The sequence below is a fragment of the Lepisosteus oculatus genome, chromosome 13 (assembly GCF_040954835.1).
Source record: "Lepisosteus oculatus isolate fLepOcu1 chromosome 13, fLepOcu1.hap2, whole genome shotgun sequence".
NCBI classification, from domain to species: Eukaryota; Metazoa; Chordata; class Actinopteri; order Semionotiformes; family Lepisosteidae; genus Lepisosteus; species Lepisosteus oculatus.
Window position 1 is genome coordinate 33,807,877 of NC_090708.1, and position 25,089 is coordinate 33,832,965.

Below are 25,089 nucleotides of genomic sequence, written 5' to 3' on the forward strand. Positions count from 1 at the left end.
GATGAGGTGTGCTTTAGGAGTTCCTGCAAGCTCACAGGAAAACTTTATTGCACTTTGTTTTACAATGGGCATGTTAATCATGAGAGGTATGACCAGGAGAGTGGAGAAAAAGAGAGACAAATTAACAAGAGGGTAAAGAACTCCATTTTATAGTTTGGTGGGCGGGGGGCATCTAAGGAGAAAGTTGAAGAGACACTGCAGCTGGCAATTCCGGTGGAATGGAATGCTTATTAATTTGCGGAATGAGGATAAATATAAATCATATATAAATATATTTTAAAAACATTTTAATGTATTTCCAGAGTCTGTGAATAAATAAAATATTAGTTTATTTATTATCAAATAACAATCGTGTGTAATGGTTAGGTGTATAATAAGAAATAGGTACTGTATACTCTTACAAAAGTACGTATCATGTAACGTAACACTTCGGGGTTCAGGCGGGTGCCCTTGCCGCTGCCGTATCAGGTCAACCCCCCACCGTCGGGGACTCGAACCCGGGCCTCCGTTGTCATTCAGCATAGACGCAGCTTTTTGAGCTAAGGAGAGATCTCTCTGCAGCCCCTCCTATCCACAGGGGAGGGCGGTGACATCACCGCTCTGGTAAACCGGCTCTTACACACTGAATGGTGGCCGTATGCGTTCCAATATACAATCTATACTACATGTATCCTGACTTTACGTCATGGAATAAAGTCTGTCCGAACATACGTTTCGTTTCACAGAAATTCTGTGCTCTGAGCTGTCCCCACAGGTACAGTAGCTTCTTTCGCGTGCATGGGAATTAAATTCAGAGCCTGTTAAACAGCCACTACCGCAGCTAACTACAATAGTTTCACTTCAGACCTATTCGTACTTGAAAGCGCTCATTCGCGGAAACCACAACTAACACTTGAAACGTTAAGGTAGGTAAATTAAAAACATTTTCTGATCTCGCCAGTTTTTTATTTAAACGGTGTTCCTTACATTTTTATTATTCTATACTTCGGATGTTATGAAATTTGTCTTGCGTCTCACAAAATCGAAGTAGATTTAAACAAGAGGTTTTAGAAATGGATCGGGCAAACTGGACCGGGACTTTACGTTTTTTAAATAAGTCGTAATGGAACTACCACTTTCTTCACGATGCATTACGTCTATATTTAAGGGAATTACTTAAAAATAATTTAAATAGGTTTTTCGGAAAAAAACGTATGCAGAAATGATGAATTTATCATACATTGTACTGCGTAGTGATACACATTCGAAATTACTGCTTTGTGTTAATGCTAGACATTTTGGAAAACTTGTTTTATTAATCATCCTATGTAGTTTCCGATTACATAAATGAATAAGTCCTTTTTGGTAAAGAATGAATTTAAATACAGTTTTGCTAGAACCTCTCTACAGTGGTTAAAACTGTCCATTCATATCATTTAATTCTTATGATAAGCCTGGCGTCAACAAATCATTATGTGCATGACATAATAACAAGACTTAGAAACATTTTCGTGTTTTATATATTTTTTAAAAAATTACTCACCTTCCACAGCAAGTTTGTGATATGAAAATGAAGAATGACAGGTATGAACCGATTAAGTAATATGGTAAATGTAGCAGTGTAACTGGCAATAAAGAAATGTAATACGGCTTAAAAACTGTAAGCAAACATAAATTAATTGAATCAATCTTGAGTCTGTTGTAGATGTAAAGCAGAGCAGTGCAGATGAAGATCTGTAGGTTTGAAGCTAGATAAGATGAAGGTGTAATCTCAGGAGATGAGTTTTGAGAGGGGAAATCTAGTCGATATTGTGAGATGCTAAAGGAGAGAGGGCTGACACAAGAAATAAAAGATTGAAGAGAAGGTATAGCATAGCAGAAGAAAGAGTGACAATCAGGAATCCCTTAAAGTGGAACTGCAGTCTCAATTTCTCAGACCGGTAATTAAATCTCAGTAGCAAAATACATTTATTGACATTATAGAACATTTTTATGAATTTCAAATTGTAAACCTTGCGAAAGTATGGTACGTCACCATGTTTGTGGAAACCATGAATTGTGACATGATGCAGCCCTTCCTGTACACTAGTCACTGTATTGACTAATGTAATGCGATATACGAGCGAATAAGTACAGGTTATGCAGCAGAAATTTCACCACAGGAATGTTCCAACGTGATCTGCATGCACAGTTCACAAGTAAATGGTATTTGTCAGCAAAACTCTCAAAATCGAGAGCAATACTTCTATTGGATTAAAAGAAATGTTTTTACAAGCCTGATTGTTTACAATGTAATAAGGCCGCATCACGCCACTGGAAGTTTTGTTGCCTCATTCTGAAATTTTCTGATGTAAATTGAAGGTTTTACAAGTTACTGTGTACATTTTACTTTAATTGTGGTTTGAAATGCACTCATCAATGCTGATTCTTTATAACCTCGAAATATAAAAACAGCATTACAGGTCCCCTTTAAAATAAGTGTTTAAATTTAGAAAAGTTTCCTACATACTGTACAGCTTGATTTACTCTCATTATTTCACTAAATGTACTATATCCTGATAGTTATTAATCTGATTTACATTATACAAGTAATCACCTTTAATTTTGCATATCCTAATATTTTACATGTTTAAGCAAGGACCCTTCCTTTTGATCTATGAAGGCAACAGTGCCCTTAGGGTTTTGCTTTACCATGAATACATACTATAACTGTGTAATTAAATTTGTAGTTCATTTAATTACTCCTTATGATAGATTACTCGATTACTGCATCTTTTTGAAGATGATAGATTAATTTGTCCTATGCGGTTTGCAGTAAATTAATTAATTTTGCTTTGATAATGTTCAGATAGAAAGAAAACTGTTGCACAAACAGATGAACATACAGTACAGACTCCACACAAATAGCACCTGGTCCAGAATTGCAGCCAGGGCCCCACTGCTTCAAGGCAGCAATGCTAATTACTGTTTTGCCCCCTTTTTGTCCAATTTTTAATTTAAATGTTTACTATTGACCTATTATAAACAAAATAAAACTAAAAAATGCAAAAACATCTAGTTATGCTTGATTCTGTGAAGAACCAATCTCTGCAAATGAATATAATCAAGTACAATTGAAAGATACCTCATTCTCTGCCCAGTCTTGCAAAATAAACTTTTTTGGCCATGAACAATTGATATCGAACAGTATAGGTCAGGGATTGGATACTGTCCACCTGGACTGGCTGTGGAGCAGGGCCCCTGGCACATGCACTTACTACAGCTCTAGCACAGAACAGTCCCATAATATGAACTCTAGATAGGTACTACAGTATGTATACTCTGAGTGCATTGTGAGTGAAATAAACCCAAGCTCTGTTTTTATCTTTTTTTAAATGCAAAGCACCGTAGTAAAATTTGTACATTTTTTTTCCAAATAAAGTAAATTGGACGGAACCTGAACATATTAAATAAGATTTCTGACTGCATCACCTGAGCAAAAACAGAGCTAGTAATATACTTGTTAAGCAGGACACTTGGTTGAGAAAGAAATGTATTATTAATGTAAACAGGATCAACCTTTGGCCAAAACAGCAGATTGTATGAAAAGTAGGATGAAACTGAAAATACCTGAAAAGTCCTTTAGCTTTCAGTTTAGAAACTGTCATGCAATATGACGTAGTACTGTAACATTTCTTTGTGAAAGATCTTCTAACCATACTGTTTTATATACTGTACATATTTTGTAGATTAACACAATTTTGTGTTTGCTAACATATATTCTTATAAATATTATTGACATATTTCTCATTTTTTAAGGCATTTGTCACAAAACATGAAGATAATATTCCAGATCTTGATTGTGCTGTTTGCAGCTTTTAAAGGTAACTAAATTCATTTATCTGGTTTGTCATAATTTTATTGTGTTCGAATGTGATTACCAGGACCATTTTGGGGGTGCAGCATCTGTTTTATTGGAGTATCCCAAGGTGACTTTCAGGAGTCTAATTGCCAGTGTCCCAAGCATTTTAAATTAGGTATATCAGCTATCCAATGGAATTAAAGAATTTTTGTTCTTTTGTATTTTTATATTATGAAAATCAATTTTAGATTTCTCCTAAATGTGCAAACTCCTCTTGGATGCATGAATTTGTTTTTTTTTACTATGCCTGACTCCTTCCCACTTACATAGCTCACAGTACTTAGTTTCCTTGATGTCCTTTGCACTTCCATGACTTGTCTGAGTATGTTTATAGCACAATGAAACAGTGAAACAAGGAAAGAAACCCTTGTTTACATTAGAAAAGGCTTCATACATACAGTACATTGGTGCAAAATTGCTGAGTTGCTATGTTTACTGAACATCAGACATGCAATGTTGGTAGACCACAGGCATGAAAGTTGTAGGGAGTAGCAGATCTGAAATAAAGAGATTACACTAGATAGATTGCACTATCACATGGCTTAGTTATTATTGCAGTTAAACCCCATTGAACTGTCCAGAATATTAAGTATTAACATCATTATCATTACTGTAGTTCAAGGCGGAAAGGGCTTTATATTGGCTCCCAGTCACTTGCTGAAGGTGATGTAGTTAGCTGTAGTTAGAAGCTAGTCTAAAGTATTTGTATTCCCACATGTACTGTACAGTTCCTGAAAAAACAGATATGTAAAATGTGTGCAGGAGCACAGATGGGTTGAATTTCCATTGTGGGGAAGCTACAGAGTGAGCCACTGTCACCAACAGTGGAAAACAAGAACCTGAATTTTAACAGGAGATTATGCCCCTGCATTTAAACTTAAAGATTCCACAACAGATTGCAGCCTACTGTATATTAGCAGTGAATCATTTGATTTAATTTGCTGTTTCTTACAGAGAGAGTACATTGTTGTTCCCCCAGCTCCAAGAGTGAAGTGTTTGCTCATGAAGGAGAGCTGGCTGTTCTGAAATGCACTTCCTCTGTGAAATGTGATGACAGTAGTTTGAGATCTGACTGGATTGTCAGCTCCTCAGGAGGCTTTATGAAGCTAACTTCAGGTGTCAGAGATTCATTAATTATAAAGAGGAAGTGGCTCATTATCTTGGGCGTCACATTAAATGACACTGGACTGTATCAATGCACCCAGCGGTATGTATGGTTTATCATTATTTAGTGATCATCAGTGTGTCAGTTTATATATATATTTACATTCTCTGAATCTATATAGTATCAGGACCCTTGTTAGTGTTGTATCAGAGAACAGTTATTGAGGAATTTATTCTAAATCACACAGTTGCATAGAGAATATTTAATTCAATAGTGACTCGTTCATAGATTTAAGGACTGCCATCATCAGTTTGTGAAATGTACTGAGTTTTATATACAATAGAAGAGCACATTGAAGTTGAATACATTCATTGTCCTTTAAGGCACAGGTAAAGGTTTTATTCAATGTTGAAAAGAAAAGAGTCAATGTTTTGGGGAGTCTTCAGGAGTGAGGTAGAGAGGAAAACTTCACTACTTGAGTGTTGATATTCATTCTCCCCCTCCTCTCAACTGCTGTTTTTTGTTCTCACATGCTTTATCACCAGCCAGTTTTACTCTCTCCCTCACACCAGCAAGACAAGGATATCCTTTTAAAGATAAGAAATTATACTTTTGAGAGTACCCACATTCTTCAACATAGTTAAATATACACCTGTGTGAATATACAATTCCTGGCATTGAAATATTAAACCAAGACCAACAGTTTTAATCAGCTCGTGTGGAAACCTGTTTAGCCAACTAAAATCAAACTTGATTTTTATTATTTTGGGATTAATGCAATTAAAAATTTGCAAAAATTATGTTCTTAATGTAAACCAAGATGGCTTCTGCATTGCACCTTTATGCTGAAAATGCAGCATGCCTTTTTAAAAACAGTGTACTGTAGTTAGTAATCTCAAAATTTCATAGGCATCATCAGGCAAATTAGGGTTCACTTTTGCAAACTATCTGTTCCTGCATAACACCTGACTGCATTCAAATTGATTCAAATATGATATAAACTTGAAACTGCTGCCACTGAAAAACTATTTAGTCACCTCCACATTTGGTAGATATAATCACAAGACAGTACATTTAATTTTTTTTATAGCAAATATCAAAATGATTACTTACTATCCATCTTGTTTACTATCTCTTTTTCACAGCATCACTTGCTTATCAGAAAGTTTTGGTTTGCAGTTTTCTCCATAAAGTTAATAGTTTTACCACAAAGTGTTAGATTAAATTCATATGTGTAAACCTTAACCAACTCAGAATTACAACTCTGGGGTCATGTCCCCGTGCTCTGCTGTGAAGCAGCAGCACCACATCTTTTCTTTGGGAAACTGAACACATGTGCCATAAGGTAACACAGTAGTTCAGTTTTGCAAAGGGGTATTTTAATGGAAGAGGGAGGGGGAGCTGTGGAATCCCAAGTTCACTTCTGTGCTCATGGGCTATGCCTGTCTGTAAGGAGTGGGCTTGTTATTTACATGCCTACAAGGGTTTCCTGCCCTATGCCAGAAACATGACTATTAGGTTACTGGTCATTAGTTAATGGGAGAGCATGAGCTTATTTGAAAGACATGACAAAATTACAATCCATTTAATATAACCAAGTGTACTAATTTCACCCAGTAGCAAATTAAAAATTTGCTTACGCATCAGTTGAATGCAGAGACAGTAAATTAAATTTGAAAGCAGAGCTACACTTTTTTTATTTTTGTTAAAATTATAATGGGTTTGCCTGCAAGTATATACTGCCAATCAATTGTCTCATGCACACTCAAAATTCACAGTGCACTTGAAGTCAGGCTGTCCAACATATTTTGTAGTGGTTGTCTTTCTCTAACCAAGGTTTATGTGGGCACCTCCTACCCAACCATAGCCCTGACCTTCCCCTAGTTGAACATGGTGCAATGCAATGTATGGGTGCACTGGCTTTGGTGGAGTCCAAATGCATAAAGGAACAGATAAATCCTCAGTTTTATACCTTTAAAAAAAATACAATTTTAAACATGGCTTCTATTGCACAGTGGAAATATTGTTGTTTCACTTAATCAGTATATTAGGGCTATGAACAGAATTATTACCATGTGTCTTTATTGCCCTCTTGTGGTTTTTTATTATTATTCATTTGAAATCAAATAGGTATTTACACTCTTACATTATGACTAACATTCATAACAGTCTTACCTCATCACTGCTTTACGGTTCATATTTCATTACATTAGAACTTGCTGTAAAGCTGCCAAATGTACTAGTAGCTCATTTACGTACTGTATAACTTTTAAACATACTATTGTAGTATCCTCTCATGAGGCACCAGTAATGTAGGGGTTGTGCATTTACTGGGACAATTCTTAATTGTAGCAGTAAGTCACAAAATGATTCTTTTGATGGTATTAGAATTCAACCTTGTGGGATAACTCAAACAATGCACACACACACGGGTACTAATACACGATAATACATTGCTGGAAGCGGTGTTAGTGGGGCCAGCAGGGGGCGCTCACCCTGTGGTCTATGTGGGTCTTAATGCCCCAGTATAGTGACAGAGACATTACTGTAAGAGGGCACCGTCCTTCTGATGAGATTTAAAACCGAGGTCCTGACTCTCTGTCTCGGTCATAAAAAATCCCAGGGCGTTTCTCAAAAACAGTAGGGATGTAACCCCGGCGTCCTGGCCAAATTTTTCATTGGCCTTTACCAATCATGGACTCGTAATAATCCCCATCTATGAATTGGCTTCATTACTCTGTTCCCCTCCCCACTGATAGCTGATGTGTGGTGAGCGTTCTGGCGCACTATGGCTGTTGTCCCATCATCCATGTGGATGCAGCAAATTGGTGGTGGTGGGGATCCCCATTACCCGTCAAATGCTTTGAATGGAGTGTCCAGAAAAGCGCTATATAAGTGTAAGCAATTATTATTATTAAACACTAAAATTGTGTGCTTATGCATTTACTGTGCTATAATTCACTTTGATAGTAATGGCCTCCAGTGTTGTTTATTTTTAAAAATACTCTAAACGCTGGGCATGTGACAAGAGTAACAGAGACCTTAATCTTAATCTGGGTCTTTAAGAATGTGATACAACCGGACCTATCAAGATGCAATTGTTTGTTTTACTCAACATTAGTGATTTTTTTTAGTCTCAATAACTAAAAAAGATAAAACAAATTGATAATTATTAATTAACTTAAGCCATTTTCTTTTCCTGTCTTTTTCAAAATCAGTCTGCACCTGAATGCAATTTTTCACATGTAAAACATGGTATAATATGTGCTTTCAGCTGCAGCAATGGAACTGATATTATCTCATCCAATAAGTATAACCTCACAGTGTATGGTGGAAAATGCTTCACAGAGGAAGACCTATATCGAATAAAGAAAAATACTGGAAACTCTTTTACACTGTCCTGTGAAGATAAGGACATTCCTCTCTCAATATCTCATATTACATGGCTGAAGGTATTCGAAGTGCTCCTGTTTCTAATATTTTGCTATTATTATAATATTATGATTTTGTTTTTTTTATTAAAACATTTTATTTGTATTTTTGTTTCCCTGACAATTTTAAGATTAAAAGCTGAAAAGAAACAGATTAAGGTTCATTACATGCTGAAAGGAAAAGAAACACTACATTACTACTAATACTTGAAGAAGGTCCCACATTCATATTGTAGAGTTTTTTTTCTTTACCTTAGAGGATGGAATTAACCTTTGTCTGTTTCTTTGCATCCTGCACATTCTTGGTTGACAGTATGGCAACTGCATAATGCAGTAGTATTGTAAAATATGCTGTTTTCCCAAAATTGTAAATCATAATAACAGAGGAGATATAATTAACTGATATAGGAATGAGTAATGGTTAATTCTACACAGAAAAGTTAAAAAGAAATGTAACTCTTACCTCTATCCTTCAGTAATCAACTAATTTATTTCTAAATCTCTTGATTTATTTATATTGTAACGCATACAGCCACCATTGTGAGATGTTAGAGCCGGCTTACCAGAGCGGTGACGTCACCGCCCTTCCTTATGAACAGCAGGGACCGTAGCCACCAGGCTGATGGGAGATTTCCCTTTGGCTCAAGTGGCTGGGTCCCTGTTGAGTGATGCCGAAGACCTGGGTTCAAGTCCCTGATGGTGAGGGGCTGACCTGAGGTGGCAGTGGTGAGGGTGCCTGCCAATGTGAACCCTGTAGTGTTACAATATATTTGTTTTCCAAGTGTCCCCTGGAGTTCATCTATAGATTTCTTATCCACCCAAACCCCCCACCATTCTCATAATGTTTTTCTTTTGCTCTTTAGTCTTTTACCTTTAAATTCTGCATTTACCATCATTCCTCTACATACAGTGCCCAAGGAGAGCTTCACAGCTGAAATGTATTTTTTTCTTTTTAGTCTTCCCCAAATGTACTTGCTCATACATTTATTACATTGTTCATACTCTAATTTAAATATGCACAGAAATATAAAAAAAATGTATTTTTTGAGCTATTGGAGAATCAGTGTCAGTCAAAGGTGCTTTTCAGAATTTCTGTTAGAAGAAGAATGACATTTCATTTCATGACAAAGGAGTTTCTTTCTGTATTGGCTTCAGAAAATACATTTATTTACACAATAAAATAAAGTAAATACTCTGTACACTTCATCGTGTGTGAACATTTTTGGCAGCTTAAGATATATTTAATTTCTTTTTGTTTTTAATTTTCTTCTAGGACTGTAACCAAGTATATAACTCTGAACAAGTGATAAATATCGCCAGTCTTATGAAAAGCCATGCTGGAAAATATACTATTATATATTCATATACATATGGCAATAGACATTACAATTTGTCAGAAACAACAGAGTTGGTTGTAAAAGGTAATGTGCCTTTATTTTACTTTTGAATGGAGAATGGTAGTCTAAGGCATGTACAGTGGACTCCAGAATTATTGGCACCCCTTGATAAATATGAAGAAAAAAATCATAATGAAATAAACCACATAGATAATAACAGATATGTTCCTATGTTAGGGGACCTTTTTATCTAAAACATTTTTTTTTTCATTTTAAGGTTCAATTGTTGTTACGACCCCAAGTGTCTAGGGGAAAAGGGGTGTAACATTTAGGATAATTATTTTGGAAGCAGGGGGGGGTTTTGGTGAGGGACTAGGAAGCGTGATAAGGGTAAGGAACTAGAGTGGTGCCAAAGAAAAGAAAATAACAAACAAAATGGAGCTGGCTAGGACAGTGAGGGAAAGCTAATCTGACTACAAAAGAAAACCCGAAACACGGTCTTCGGCGTCTTCAACACCCTAGCTAACCTGCACTGACTACCCAAAACCATACAAGACAAATGGCACTCACCCGTACTAAACTAGTGTACTAATACAAAATCAACTAAGTGTGTAAGTGTACCCAACAACCTAAGCTAACCTTATATACAAAAGTTCACACAAAAACACAAGTGAACAAGGAATACAAATAAGGGAAAACAAGAGTAATCAACAGGAGCAGGGTACAAAAGAACACAAACGTTGAACATGTAACACTGGGGCAAGGTAATGGCAAAACAAGGATGAACACACAAACAAACGAAAGTACAAAGAAACTAACAAAAAACCAACAAAACTACAAAGCTGAAATTATACGAAAATAAACACACACAAAGCAAAACAAATCAACAAACGAAGCTGAAGCAATAACAAGAAGCGAAGCGAAAACGAAAACCAAACGGGACCAAAGTCAAACGAAAGGCCTCTCCTTGCTGAAAACCTCAGCAATGTTATATGCTGAATAAGATGTGTTCTGATTGGCTGAGGTCTGATTGATGATGACATCATATTGAAACAGTGGTGTGATGGTTGGCCAATGGGGACGGGAGAACAATCAAGGGTCAACAGTGTGGAACATAGAAAAAACACACACAGAACACACACTGGGACGTAACAATTGTAAAAAAGTAATGCTGTTTTACCTGAAAAATATAAGTGCCAAAATTATTGGCACCCTTAGAGATCCCAATCAGACATCTGAAAAAATAATATATTTATACTTGTTTGACTTCAATTTTGTCTTTAGGAACTAATGTGTGTACTTTAGTGACTTCCTCTTTCCCTAGGGTATAAAATGACAAAACATAACCAGAAAAATCTTTTCTCATCCATTAGCATGGGGAAGGTCAAATAATTAACAACAGAAATGAGGCAAACCATTGTTGATCTTCACAAAGCAAATAATGGGTACAAAAAATATTTAAAACCTTAAAAATACCAATATCAACTCTCAGAGCAATAATTTAAAAATTCAACACCACTGGGACAGTAGTTAATTTGCTAGGAAGAGGATGTAAGCTCATCTTGTCCTCACGAACAGTGAGAAGGATGGTGAGGGTGGCAAAGAAAAATCACAAGGTATCAGTTAAAGACATACAAGGATTGGTTGCATCTTGCGGTCATCCCGTCTCAAAAATGACTATTAGACAACGCCTTTATGCCAACAAGCTATTTGGAAGGGTTGCCAGAAGAAAGGCCCTACTGTTGCAGAGGAAAAAATTGAAGTGCCTGGAGTTTGCCAAACGCTATTGGCACTTTGACTGGGAGAGTCTTCACAGGTATGTCTGGCATAAGAAGTGGGATACATATACCAAAAAGAGTACCATACCTACTGTAAAATATGGTGGAAGATCTTTGTTGCTCTGGGGCTGCTTTGCTGCCAGTGGTCCTGGGGCCCTTGTTAAGATCAGTTCTCAAAAGTACCGGGATATTGTGGCGAAAACCTGGATGCCTCTGCCAGGAGGCTGTGACTTGGCCGAAGATAGATCTTTCAACATGACAAAACGCACTTCAGAATCAACAAAGAAATGGTTGACAGAAAATAAAATGTTGTCAAGTCAGCATTTTGTCATGGCCATTTCAGTCCCCTGACTTGAACCCTATTGAAAACCTGTGGTTTGAGCTGATGAGGGCTATCCATAAGCGCACACCTACAAACCCCAAGGATCTGGAAAGGTTCGGCATGAAGGAATGGTCTACAATCCCTCTCAACGTGTTCACCAACTTGATAAAGCATTATAGGAAAAGACTTACTGCCATTATCTTACAAAGGGAGGCTCCACCAAGTACTAAAAATAGGGGAGCCAATAACTGTGTTTCTTTTATTTTGGGGAAAATAATTTATAATGTAATATTTTGTTTTGTCTTGGCTGATTCCATTGAATCAATTCAGGATAATTGATTCCTTATGTTGGAAATATACAGTATTTCAGTGCTTAATGAACTCATTGTTTTATACTTCTTTTTCCTTCATATTTATCAAGGGGTGCCAATAATTCTGCAGTGCAGTAATGGTAATACAAATGTTACAAATTTTATACTATTTGCATATCATATACCCCTTTTTCTTAATTGAGTTAATCAAATTATAAAAACTGTTGTTTATTTAATGCACCTTTGAGTGGTCAGTTAGCATGCAAATGTCTCAACTGTTACCCCATAAAGCAGTCATACCAATTGGCCAGGGTCTCCGATCTCAAAGATCACTTTAAAATAATGTTTGGTTTATGACAAGTCTTCCTTCAACAGCAACAATAATGATAGTACGTTGATAGATTGTTTAAAATATAAATGTCTAATATATATATAAAAGAAGAATACATGTCTTAATTCCAGCCAGTTTCCTTTATTTGATATCTATTTGCCTGCAGGGTTAAATTGTAAGAAATGCAAATGCCTTGCAAAATCACCCTGGCAGTCAGGATCCATGACATCAACCAGTCAGTGCTATCATGAAATATTGTAGTGTAGCAGTAATGATAGGAATTAGCGAAATTGTAAATTATAATTGTATACCAAAATGTACATTTCTCGATCTATTGCAATTTCAGTTACAAACATGAAACAGCTCTTTTAATTTTAGATTCTTCAGACCTCCTAGATCCCAAGATAATTCACCCTGCAGAAAACAAGACAATAGAAGTTGAAATAGGTAAGTGCCAATAACTTGAATAAATCTGTAATACACAGATGAATACACATGTGAATTTTGTTGAAACTGTTTAGATGGAATTGTAGAAATTCTGTCACTTGTCCCAGACTGATCCATTTTTACAGCACAACACAAAAATAAAATAACATAACGGAAATGCCTTCTATTGGTAAAATATGAAAGGTTATGTTATATACATGTTAATGCTTTAAAACCACTCATAAGCCCATAATTAAAATGTTTCATTATTATTAGCAGAAGTAATAATAGGTGAAGTTGTTGCTTAAGTACTGTATAACTTTTTTCCATGTTGAATCCAGTGCTTTGTTCTTATATAAACTCACAAAAAACATGCAAGCACCTAGCACCTAGCTGAGTTCTCTATTGCACCGGGCAGCTACCCTTTGAAAAAGTAAAAACAAATCTCAAACACAAAGGGAAACTTCTCCAGACTCACAAGCTTTATGTCCTCGCCAGGTTTGTGTTCCATTCTGCATCCTTCTCTGGTCCTCAAACTTAATCCAGTCCATATTCAGTTTTGCAGTTTAAGGTTCCTTTTTTCACTCTGTGGATTCCTTATTTAAATTCTTCAATTCTTCTGTTTTTAAACCTTCCTCTTATATTGTTCTCTTCAATGCCTTGCGTCTAGCCAAAGATTATATCATTCACATTCAGCCTCACGTCTTACTATGTTTGTTTTCTTTTGTTTCCAGTCTGCCAATGTCTTACTTACTGATAATTAACATATTCAGATTGTGTGTCAAAACTAATTTCCTCCATGCCGGATATTGTCCAAAGAATCTTCACTGCCCACAAATTATTGATAGGTGGCACTTGTTGTGTGTTAGATGTTAGTGAAAATATTAGCTTTATTTAATCTGTTGTCCTAATAAATCCACTTAATATGTAATATTAATATGGAATCATGTAACTTAAAGGACATTTTTCATTGAATTTTGCAAGCATGAATATATATTTGCAGATTTGCACAATTTAGCTTTAACAACATTTAACCAAGATTGATAGCTCTGTATGGCAGCGTACTGGTGCCACAAGTGCATATGTACTGTAGGACTTTTTTCTTGATTGCAGAACATCTCAAATGATTTTTATAGCAACTATCGACAAGGACATTTGTTTTCTGAATTTTATCAATTAGTACATAGTGTTTCACATAGACGTGATAATCTTCCTTTCAAACATGCTGTTCTGCATGTCCTGCTGAGGCCTTATTATATATTTTGACTCTTAGATATGACATGAGGGGACAAAGACAAACAACAAATATTTACAATACTTCAGGATTTTATGAATTGTATTTATTAATTTTACATTTCTAAAATATTTGTTATTTTTTAAAGGGAACAAGAATTGTATGCCTCACCACGCACCCAATAGTTTTTATTTAGATGCATGAGCCAAATGCATTGACATATGAACTACATTTTTGATACCCCATACATGTAACGTTACTATTTACGACATTATTCAGTTTAATTTAGATCAAGCTAAGTAATGTTAAAATGAGTAAGGAGAGTTACCAAGTTAAAGAAATCCATTAAGTAATATCCATACTCCTGTCCCGGTGACGTTCCAATAGGTCCACCCAGTGCTAGTGGTTTGCTAGTAGCTTGATGTCACCTGTGTCTGTGCAGAAGGAATTCACACAGAACCCCTTTTTAAAATTTTATTTTCTAAAAAAAAATTTAGGAGGTTATCTAGAAGTATTCACAGGTCCGAATTACTGCAAGCCAGCTTATGCATCTCCAGACTCATCAAATCATCATTTGGTTACAAATGCACCTTTTAATATGGGTAAAATTCATTCAAATGACGGCTAATGTTTTTTTAAATATTTTTAATCCGGTGTCTCTTTTGTTTCTTTACGGTAGATGTTCCAAATGGTTGGATTGTGATTTCTATTTAAGGGCATCTTTAAATTCCTTTATTCTCAGGTGGTCACATAATTGGTATAACTAGTTTTAGTTCAATTTCTAGGGGTGCTATCTACATCGAGTTCGCTAGTGTGCCGTCCAGGATGTATCCCACCATTGCTTTCATGGATAGGCTCTGGCTCCACCTTTCTGGATAAAGAAAATGTGTGGGTGGATGTTCAGTATAAGTGTAAAAACATTCCTATTCAAATACAATATGGAAGATATTCCCTTCAAAATTTGTTTAGGTAAAAAAAATATTTTTAAATATTACTAAAGTCTGTGTAATACGGTAGCGTTTCCAATTTTGTTTTGCAGACTTGTTATGAACTACTAATGTCAACTTAGTACATTGTGCTGAAAAGAAACTTTTTTAAAAAATTGAAGGAAATTTAAATATATTAATTAATTCATTTAAGTAGGTAGCTACGTCAGCATGCATAGGCTGCAATGGAAAAGGTAAAGGGTTTATTCCATGCTGAAAAGAAAAGAAAGGAAACACAACATTTCGGCTGTGGAGCATTCTTCAGGTGTGAGAAAGACCGGGTAGACAGCAAAGATTAAATAGCACAGAAGAACAAAAGCTGGAAAATAGGGAGAGGGGAGAGGCAAAGAAGCCACTCAGGAAGTACAATGTGGAGAGGGGTGGAGAAAGGTGTGAAGTCAAAACCTGCACGAGAACAGAGAAGATTACATGAAAATAAGTGTTTAATTGAGAGAAGGGGAAAGGTGTGAACCTAGTTTCAGGATGAGTTTAGTTTCTGTTGTCTTTCTGCTGTGGGAGTTGATAAACCCTTTGAGAACAGAGGCAGAGAGATCAGTGTGATCATGGCTGGCTGAGGTGAAATGAGAAACTATTGGCTTGGAGAAATCTTTAATCTTCACAGCTCTAACATGTTCTCTGAAGCCGTTTCCTAGTCTCCTTCCAGTTTCCCCAACGTAGGGAGGATGGATGAGAGTTGGTGAATTGATGCAGGAAGTGCTCTAGCTGGTCATTAGAGCATGTAGCAGCACCAACACAGTCATCAATGTATTACCTGTAGAGGTCAGGGACAAAGTCCGTATAGGAAGCAAAGAAGCATTCTTCTACCCAGCCGACAAAAATATTGGCATAGCTAGGTCCCATCCTGGTGTCTATGACGACTCCACTAACCTGCTGATAAAAAAGGTTAATAAATGAGAATGCATTGAGTATGAGAACCAATTCCACAAGACGCACTACAGTGTGGGTGGGTGCATCAAGCACTGTGTGTTTTTCTAGCATGTGCTTGAGGGCTGTAAGACTGTTATTGTGGGGAATGATGGTGTAGAGAGACATGATATCCATGGTATAAATTCAGCATTCTGGACCCTGAAATTGGAAATTATTGAAAAGTTGGAGGGCATGGTTAGTATCCTTGATATATGAGGGAAGCATTTCAACCAGCGGTCTTATAAGGCTGTCAAAAAAAGCAGAGATATATATCTTATAATATATATTAATTATAATGTATGAATATGTATTATAATATTTATTCATTATACATTGTTTCTATATATTATATATTAAAAAGTAGCCTATTTATTTAAAGCAATGAATTTAAAACTTTTTAAAGAAAAGTTTATTCTCACATGATTACCCAAAATGAAAGGTGCTATATCTCAAGATAACAGCACAAACTGGAACAAACCTGGCACTAACAAATGAGAGTGGTTCAGTTCTAATACACTTCAAACTAATTGCTTGGAAAAACATTGTACAGTATGATACAGTACAATAATACTTTATTATCTGATATCTCAGATTTTTTTCTTGCATAAAAGCAGCTATAGAAAGCACATAGAAACTTACAAAGCAATACAAGTGGAAATGATATAACATAACATGCATTTACCTGTACCGTACGATTCATTTTACATTACTGCTATAGGAATTTACACAACTACACCAGAACCCTGTACATTTACTCCCCCCACAACTACACTAAGCCCATATAATTATACATTACCACTTCACTGTTGCATATCATCCACTGATGCATTTGCCCATAAACCATTACTATGATTTACACATGCCTAATCTAAAACACACTAAATACTAGCAGAAGCAGATTTTACTTAAATATGATATTCTGAACAAATTGTTATTCTCATTCAGTCACATTTGGAAGTGACCATAATTCCAAGTTTATTTTGACGCTCAGGAAAGTGTTGTTCTTAATAAGTTTAGAAAAAGAACTTTTTAAAACCAATTGTACTACAGTCTTTGGCAGTAGCTATTGTAGTGTAATACTCTAACACTTAGAAAGTAGTGACTTACTGTAAAAAACATAGTCCTTTTAAACATTGTCCGTTGATTTTGATATTGAGATACAGTGTTGGTTGAGATATTGAGATCTGGAATCAAGTGCTAAAAATTTATTTATTTATTTATTTATTATTATTTATTTATTTGATTTAATAAGTCTCACTTGCCTTTTTTTAGGGAAAGAGATTGTAATAAATTGCACAGCTGTCATTTATAGAAAACCTAAGTTGAAAACGTTGTACTGGCTGAAAAATAAAGAGTTTGTTGAAGTCTGTGATGGCAACAAAAGTGTCTGCTGCAAAGAGTCAAGGTAAGAAGGATTTCTAGGTTTCTAATTTAATATATTTTGATTATAACTCCTATCCCTTCTATGTACTGAATATAAAGGTTGAATATTTAGTAATGACCTTAGTAAGATGCATCAGTATAATTTTATATTCAGAATGATATCATTTCAACATTAATTTCTCAACTGAGAATTATGAATATTTTAGTATTTAAAACTGTGAATAATTTTCTTCTTCTGATATTCTATTTGCAGTGAACATAAACCTCATAATAAATATCACATGGTCTCCTCTCTGGTATTTAAAAGTGTTACCAAGGAATGTCTAAATATTCTATACACTTGTAAATTAGATAGTGCACAAAAAAATAGAAAAGTCTTTATAACATTGCAACTGAAAGGTAAGTATCATAATACATTTTTTTATTTTGATTACTAATGTATTAAATATATAAATTCAAGATACACAGTTTCTGAAGAAATCTTAAGAGTTCTTTATCCATTTGTAGTATGTGAGACTGGATTAATCTCAGGTGCATCACAGATCACCCAAGATACAACATACTTAATGTATTACATTTAAGTAGCTTCTTGAGACCAGAACATTTGCAGTTAGTTAAAAAGACTGAAAAAGCAGATACAGATGCAGCCATTCCGATTGTGTGTTAAACTGCCAAAATAATCTTAACTGGCCACATGGCCAGAGAAGAACTCATCATTCATTAATGAAAACATTAGCTTAATTTAATCCATTGTCCTACTTCTTTAAACCCACTTAACATGAAATATCAATATGGAATCTTAACTAAAGTGAAATATTTGTATCTCAAAATAAAAATTTTACACTTAACACTATAAATTTAAGAATAAAAAATAGGATATATTTACTGTTTATACTGTAGCTTGTAGAGGTAGCTGAAAAAATAAGATAAACAACGTTTACAATTCTCTCAGTCATGTGTTGTACTGTAGTTGTTTTGGAAAAGTTTTGACATGATGGTTTTAGCTACATTTTGCTGTCAGTGTTGTAATGGAAAATGAAATGCTTGTGGTTTTTAATTTAGCTTGTCCAAGTAGAGTGATGCTTTGGTTGAGTAGTATGATTCACACCTATCACGTGAATGATCTGGGTTTGATTCCGGGCCAGTGTAGAAGTTTTACTTTTAACAAATAAAGACTTTTTGTTTAAGAATAAAATATAGTAAGTTAAGTTTAGGTAGTTAAATTAAGTCTCTGAAGCTGTTTTACTCAAATTTGTAAAAATCTTTTGTTGGGTAGTATATAGTAACAATGTAATAAAAAAATAAGTATACAATTTATTATATAAATAATAATGAATCCTATCATTTCCTTGTTCCCCCTGCTTAAAATGTAGCCAGAAGTGTCTTTATCATGTAAATCAACCCAGAAACAGGTTATGCTAATGGCCCATTTTCTTTACATCTTTAGAAATATTAATGGCCGTCTGGATTCTCATATTATAGTATCTGCTATCAGGTGGGAATTTACCAAGATTCATAATCAAGAATCAAGTTCTCAATCAAAAATCAAAGCCAATGAATGCATTACAACCATTTTCTTTGTGGGTTTGTACAGAAACAAAAATAAAAAAACAAACAAACCCTAAATGAATACAGCACTTGCTTATTTTTTATTGGGAAAATTCTAATGTGTTTAGTAATTTAGTAAAAATGTTTATATTTAGGAATAATCAGATTCAACAGACTTTGCTAAAATTGGTATCCTTAGTATTTGAACATTAAAGCGAGATTTAATTTTTTGAGTAGGCCTCATCAGAAATCTAGAGATCACTATCCAATACATATATACATTTTACATACTTTAAATCTTACTGTAGCATAGCACTTTATAATCAATACATTTCAAGGATTGTAAAATTATTTATAAATTAAAACTCTCACATAAACTTTTAAAAGGTCACTTTTCAATAATTATAAGAATATTGTTTTTTAGAAGACTAAGCATTGATCTACCTTGTCACCCTCAGGAACCTTTATTAATTTCTGACATTTTAAAAGAGTGGCTTTGACCAGTATTTTCTTTGTCACACATTGATTCAAGTTATGAAGGGAATCGTTCCATAAAAAAATAATAATAAAGGCACACACCAATCATATGGTGCTGCATGTTTCATTTATCACTTTATCAAATATACGTTTTTTTCTTTTTTTACCTGTCTGCACTGATCGACATCTGCTCGAGGCATTTTTTGGAAAGCGCTAATGCAGCCCCAAATTGTTTGAGGGCTGATAGCATTGCAGAGTCATTGTTCAGATTTTTGAACTGCACATTAAGTGCTTTATAATCTGTGACACATATTCAATTACGTAACCCTCCAGGAACCAATACATAGAAGTTATCCCTTCAGTTAAGTTATTTGGGACAGACTGAGAAAGCAAACTGCAGGCATTGTTATTCATTAACAGAGTTTGTTACTAATATTAAAGAACAAAAGGTCAGTCTCAGAAAGAAATGTGTATAAATATTTTACTTTATAATTATGAAAAGTATGTTACACATATTAATAATATGAATAGTATAAAGTAATATAAATGTAAGTGTATTAGATAATGTTGTATTATTAGAGACAGAGTATCCCCAACGGGCCCGCACTGAACCCAGGCATTTCATGGGGAAGCAAGAATTTCTTCAATTGGATCACTAATGCTTCACATTGAAGTGGTTACAGTACACAACCATAAATCATTCAAAAGCTACTGACCTATTATTTTACCTTTTTAATTTAACAGAATGTATTTTCTAATTACTATTTATATACAAATACTAATAATTCTGTATACTGTATGCAATTAAAAAATGAAAACGTCTGTTAGTTACACTGTATAGTATGGTTAGTGCAGGAAAGCATTAATGCATTAATAAACATTTCATTTTTATAATTAAAATAAGAATTGCGTGACAGTCACACGCCCTTGCGGTATATTAAGGATTTATTACACCACTGGGCAGTTTTATAGATTAGTGCAGTCCTGCATCAGATTATTTGAAAAAAAAAAAGCTGTTTCGTGGTACTGTTCACCATCCCACAGCAGTTCTTGTGCTATGCCATATGAAACCTTGTGCACTTTAAATGGCTGCATCTGTATATCATGTAACACTAAACACTCTCTTTTTCCTTCTCACAGCAATTTGCTTGAAAATTCCACAGCCTTTCTTGACAGAAAACATGTTGTGTTTTTACTTTCTGTACAAACTTAAGGGGATTGATGTCCATAAAATTCCTACAACTGTTAAATCCATAAGTACAGACCTTGCATTACACAATCTTAGAACAAGCAAAACCAAAAAAACATCAACAGTGATTCCCGTACAGCTGGCTCATTTCTAAATTTTCATTCTTACAATGAGTAATAAAATTTGAAGTTTCTGGAGTTTTAACAGTTTGCACTGAGTAAATTGTATACATTATTTAACATTTTTCAATTTATTTATGTTTCCCCTCTTTGTTGTTATTATTTGGTGTTAGGTTATATCACCCAGAATAATTTTGTAAAGCTGTTAGATTGTACTTAATGCCTTGAACGTTTTTGTAATACATATTTTTCAGAGACTAATCAACAAGGTGTCAGCACAGTTTATCTCTGGCTTGGAATATTAGGTTGTTTTGCCCTTTCTGCTAGCACTTTCACAGCTATCTATATACAGTTTAAAATTGAAATTGCCCTGCTCTATAGAAATATTACAGGCAAAGATGACACTGTTGGAGGTAAGAGTTTTTACATTTATATTGTGTAATATAAAATGTATATTTTACATTTATATTGTGTATTTATATTGTGTATTTCTTTAGATTATACTGTCCACTTTTAGAGCAGGACTCTAAACATATCTGAGCTTGGTGCATAAAATGTCTGAATGTCCCTTCATCTCACTAGACTGTTTCCACTTGATTACCAACATAATGTCTTCTGTCCTAAACCCTGTCTGTAGTTTGCTATCACTTGTTGTTTATATCATCTGTTGCAGCTGTTGAAATCCTTTTTGGTATTTCTTACCCTGCTTATAGTTATATTTTAGGGAGTTAGGGAATTGAGGCTACACAGTTATCTCTGCATGTCAGTGTTTATATTATAAATGCAGCAAAGTAATATTTGTGCATATTATAAAAAAATATAGTTAGTTTCTGGATCCTTAAACAAAATTAAGCTGAAATAATAACTACAATTCTTTTTTTTATAGATAAAAAGGTAGAGAGCTTTGAGTACTTGAGAGCTGCATACTTGTTTGTGGATCATCAGTACAGCATGGCCATTACATTACAGTTGCCTGTTACTAAACAATGTACAGTAGTTACTGTACAATTATATATGCATTTGAAAACAGTGTAATTCATTACAGTAAGGGCTAACCAATTATATTTATAATCCTGCTCTAAATCCAGCTAAGATTTTTTTTGTGTGAAAAACAAATTGTTAAACTTGTTAAATGCAATAATTAAAAATGCTTTTCCAAGCCTTTGTTGCAGCCATTTTCACTTCCTGCCTATTATTGGGGAGTTCTGACTTTATTAATGGGAAAAGAACTGGATATTAACTTGGCCATCTGTTTTCTTGAATGAATAGAAGTATAGAATTATTTCCGTTTACATAAGCAGAAGAAAAGAGGAAATGTTTTTGTTAACCATAGAATTAACTCTATAGCTGCCATTATTAGTTACAAAACCAATAAAAATGAGTAAGCCAGGTAAATTAAAGCAAATATTACAATACTTTCTTTATTGAGGAAAAATAATTTAAAGTGTTCACTATTATAACTATAGCTCAAGATCCATGGCACATTAATTGTTTATTAATGCTTTGGATATGATGAATGGATACCTTTCAGATGGTAAAACATATGATGCCTATGTCACCTACTACAAGATCAAAAGTTCAAAATCATTTTTTGAAAAAGAAAGGAAGTCCTTATTAGAGGTTCTGGAGGAACACTATGGTTACCAGCTTTGCATATATGAACGTGATGTCCTTCCTGGAGGGGGTAAGTCCCTATATTATGCAACTTTATAAATTAGGTTGTATCATTTTAAATATTAGGCTTGATTTTAACTGTGTGGAAGCTGAAGAAATCAGGAGCTTAAATTTAAAATACTATATTGTACTCTGAAAGTGCTATCAAAGCACAAGTAACCTGTCCAAAACATCCATTAAGCAGCTGAAGAAGGAATTTTCTATTTCTATTTTATAAATTTTATTTATGTATTTATTTATTATTTATTTATTAAATTGATATAACAGTTGAGTATGGTTTGAGAATTAAACAACTACAGCAGTTTAAACTTCAGTAAAAATATAAAGATGTTTTAAAATCCTGTGTACAAACATCTTCCATTTGTTTTTCAGTCATTTATTTTTTCGCCTACTCTAAAAACTGTTAAAATAATCTACATTTTAACTCTTCCACTATGAAGTCAAGGATGTAATTTTGGATGTTCCAGCTTTTGCAGACACATTTCTGGAATATATTGACAATGACATTGAGACATTGAAATTCCCTTAGTCTAAAGAAGTACCTTTTGCTCTTAGTTTTAAATGCACAAATGCATTTGGGAATTACACACCAGTAAATATTCTTACTATTTAGAGAGCATGGTCCAAATGCTAACTTTTTATCACAATTTCACATCCTGGTTTTTCAGCTTTTGCGGACACCATTCTGGAATACATTGACAAGAGCAGAAGGTTGATAATGATACCGAGTGCGGATGACCCAGCACATGAAAGTCAATATGAGTTAGTAACTGGTCTGTATAATGCTCTGGTTGATAAGAAAATACAGATCATCATAATTCAGTGTGAACCAAAGGCAGACCTGGACTCTTTTCCGGAGCCTTTGAGGCTTCTTTTGAAGTCTAATGGAGCAGTTAGATGGAAAGACAGAAAGTCGAAAGAGCTGGACTCAGTGTTCTGGAGGAAACTGCGGTACATGATGCCAGCAAAGAAGCATGCTGTGCCCTTACCAGAACAAATCAAAATGCTGTGAATAAATAGTATTGTACACTGCTAAATGTATGAATGTTAAAATGAAAAATCAGTGTTTTAATATTGAAAAATACCTGTGTGCAAAAGCTGTGTTTTTGTTTTTTGTTCTTTGGGACATTTCAAACAGCCAGCAATGAAATGTGCACACACACAATTCAGAATTATTAATATTAATTAAAACAGTTTAATAGCAAATGAAGATTGCCAAATTCTGGTCCTATGTGTTTTCAGGACTCCCCCAGATTTTAGAACTGAAAATACCATACTGTAGATCCTTTTCTTTATAATGGAAAAAAATTAAAGTCTAACTGAAGTGAAAAATAAATTCATATTAATATCATGGATAATTCCTTATACTCAATTGCAGCAAGCTTAGTTATAAAGTTTAAGGACATTTTGCAGCTAGAAAAGTTCCCAGCTAGACTTAATCTTAGATTGTTCTACAACATTATGCATTATGTCTCGAAAACAGCCACCATCTGAAATATTTATTTGACTAGATCCACATCATCTCTGCCCACATGGACATAATACATACAGTATGTCATTTATTTTTAAAGTTCAACTCATTTTTTAGATGTATAGTAGCTGGTTCTTATGAAAATTATGATGTTTAGGTTTTGATGTTTAGGTTGTGTTTTTATGAGGCTATCACAAACTCACAATTGTTGCTTGTTTTTACAATATATTATTATTATTATTATTATTATTATTATTATTATTATTATTATTTGATGGTGTTGTTGTTGTTTGTTTGTTTGTTTGTTTTTGTTTTACTATCTTATCAACATTGTAAGAATAATTTTACTCATTTCTAATGAAGACAGAGGCCCAAGCCAGTACCAGTAAAACATTCTAAATTAAACTTTGTAATTATACAAAAAGAAAGTTTAATTACTGCAAACTATGAAGTTTCATATGACACAGAATGTGCTAAAAAAACATTTAGCATCTTTTTTAGCAATGATTACAACAGCTCCACCATGAATTCTGATACAAATCTTTCATGTTTAATTATGTACTTATGTTCACAATTACTGGAACTGGTGTGAGGATGTCTTTTGGAAGTAATGTTTTCTTAAAGTTGATGAAGTCTAAGTCTGTTCCTTGGTCCTGGTGGAGTCAACGGATATTCAAATTCATTGGACAAGGTAATGGGATGTGCCACTATAGGCTTTATACAGTTTTGATGTGTGCAATTTTCTATTTTTATACTTCCAGTTTTTCCAACAGTAATAACCTCAATCATTAAGCAAATGTTAGCAATATTGACAAAGTTGCCACTATGAGAAGCATTCTGTGTATTTATAGGATGAGACAAATATAAGTCAAATATAATCACTGTTTCAAATGGTTTAACCAATTGCTTACAAGTAGTATCAGGAACAGGTGTACCACAGATTTTTCCAAACATGCACTGGAAACCTGCTAATGTAAACATGCTTTCACAACAACCAGTCAGGATGAAAGTTTCTCCAGGATACCTACATGTCACTTCTGCATGGTCAGCATCAATAGGGAACCATGTTAAGAGTAGAACGTATAATAAAGGTCTTCAAGGTGATTTACCTAAAGAACAAGAGTAGTAACAGTTACTTAACAATTTTTGTTTCAATTGTA

General features: G+C 34.3%; 1 protein-coding gene across 4 annotated transcripts; it reads left to right on the forward strand.

The window, feature by feature from the left end:
* Positions 1 to 582: 582 nt before the first annotated feature.
* On the forward strand, positions 583 to 23,542 carry LOC107075913 (interleukin-18 receptor 1-like). 4 transcript variants are annotated; one of them, XM_015339032.2, is made up of 11 exons: positions 583 to 905; positions 3,778 to 3,842; positions 4,835 to 5,087; positions 8,260 to 8,437; positions 9,690 to 9,837; positions 12,874 to 12,942; positions 17,341 to 17,473; positions 17,705 to 17,850; positions 21,039 to 21,197; positions 22,316 to 22,468; positions 23,127 to 23,542. In XM_015339032.2, the coding sequence occupies exons 2-11, from the start codon at positions 3,794 to 3,796 to the stop codon at positions 23,468 to 23,470; spliced, it is 1,632 nt and encodes a 543-aa protein (XP_015194518.1). In that variant the 5' UTR covers positions 583 to 905; positions 3,778 to 3,793; the 3' UTR covers positions 23,471 to 23,542. The 4 variants fall into 4 exon arrangements, with proteins under 4 accessions (XP_015194518.1, XP_015194517.2, XP_015194519.1 ...); XM_015339031.2 differs by having other exon boundaries at positions 583 to 754; XM_015339033.2 differs by having other exon boundaries at positions 584 to 905; positions 4,860 to 5,087.
* Positions 23,543 to 25,089: the final 1,547 nt, after the last annotated feature.

Excerpts from the sequence above, each read along its gene's own strand:
- LOC107075913 (XM_015339031.2), top strand. The coding sequence starts at position 627 with ATGGTGGCCGTATGCGTTCCAATATACAATCTATACTACATGTATCCT. Across the intron at positions 3,843-4,834 it reads GCTGTTTGCAGCTTTTAAAG|AGAGAGTACATTGTTGTTCC; the intron begins GTAACTAAATTC and ends TGTTTCTTACAG. Across the intron at positions 12,943-17,340 it reads GACAATAGAAGTTGAAATAG|GGAAAGAGATTGTAATAAAT; the intron begins GTAAGTGCCAAT and ends GCCTTTTTTTAG.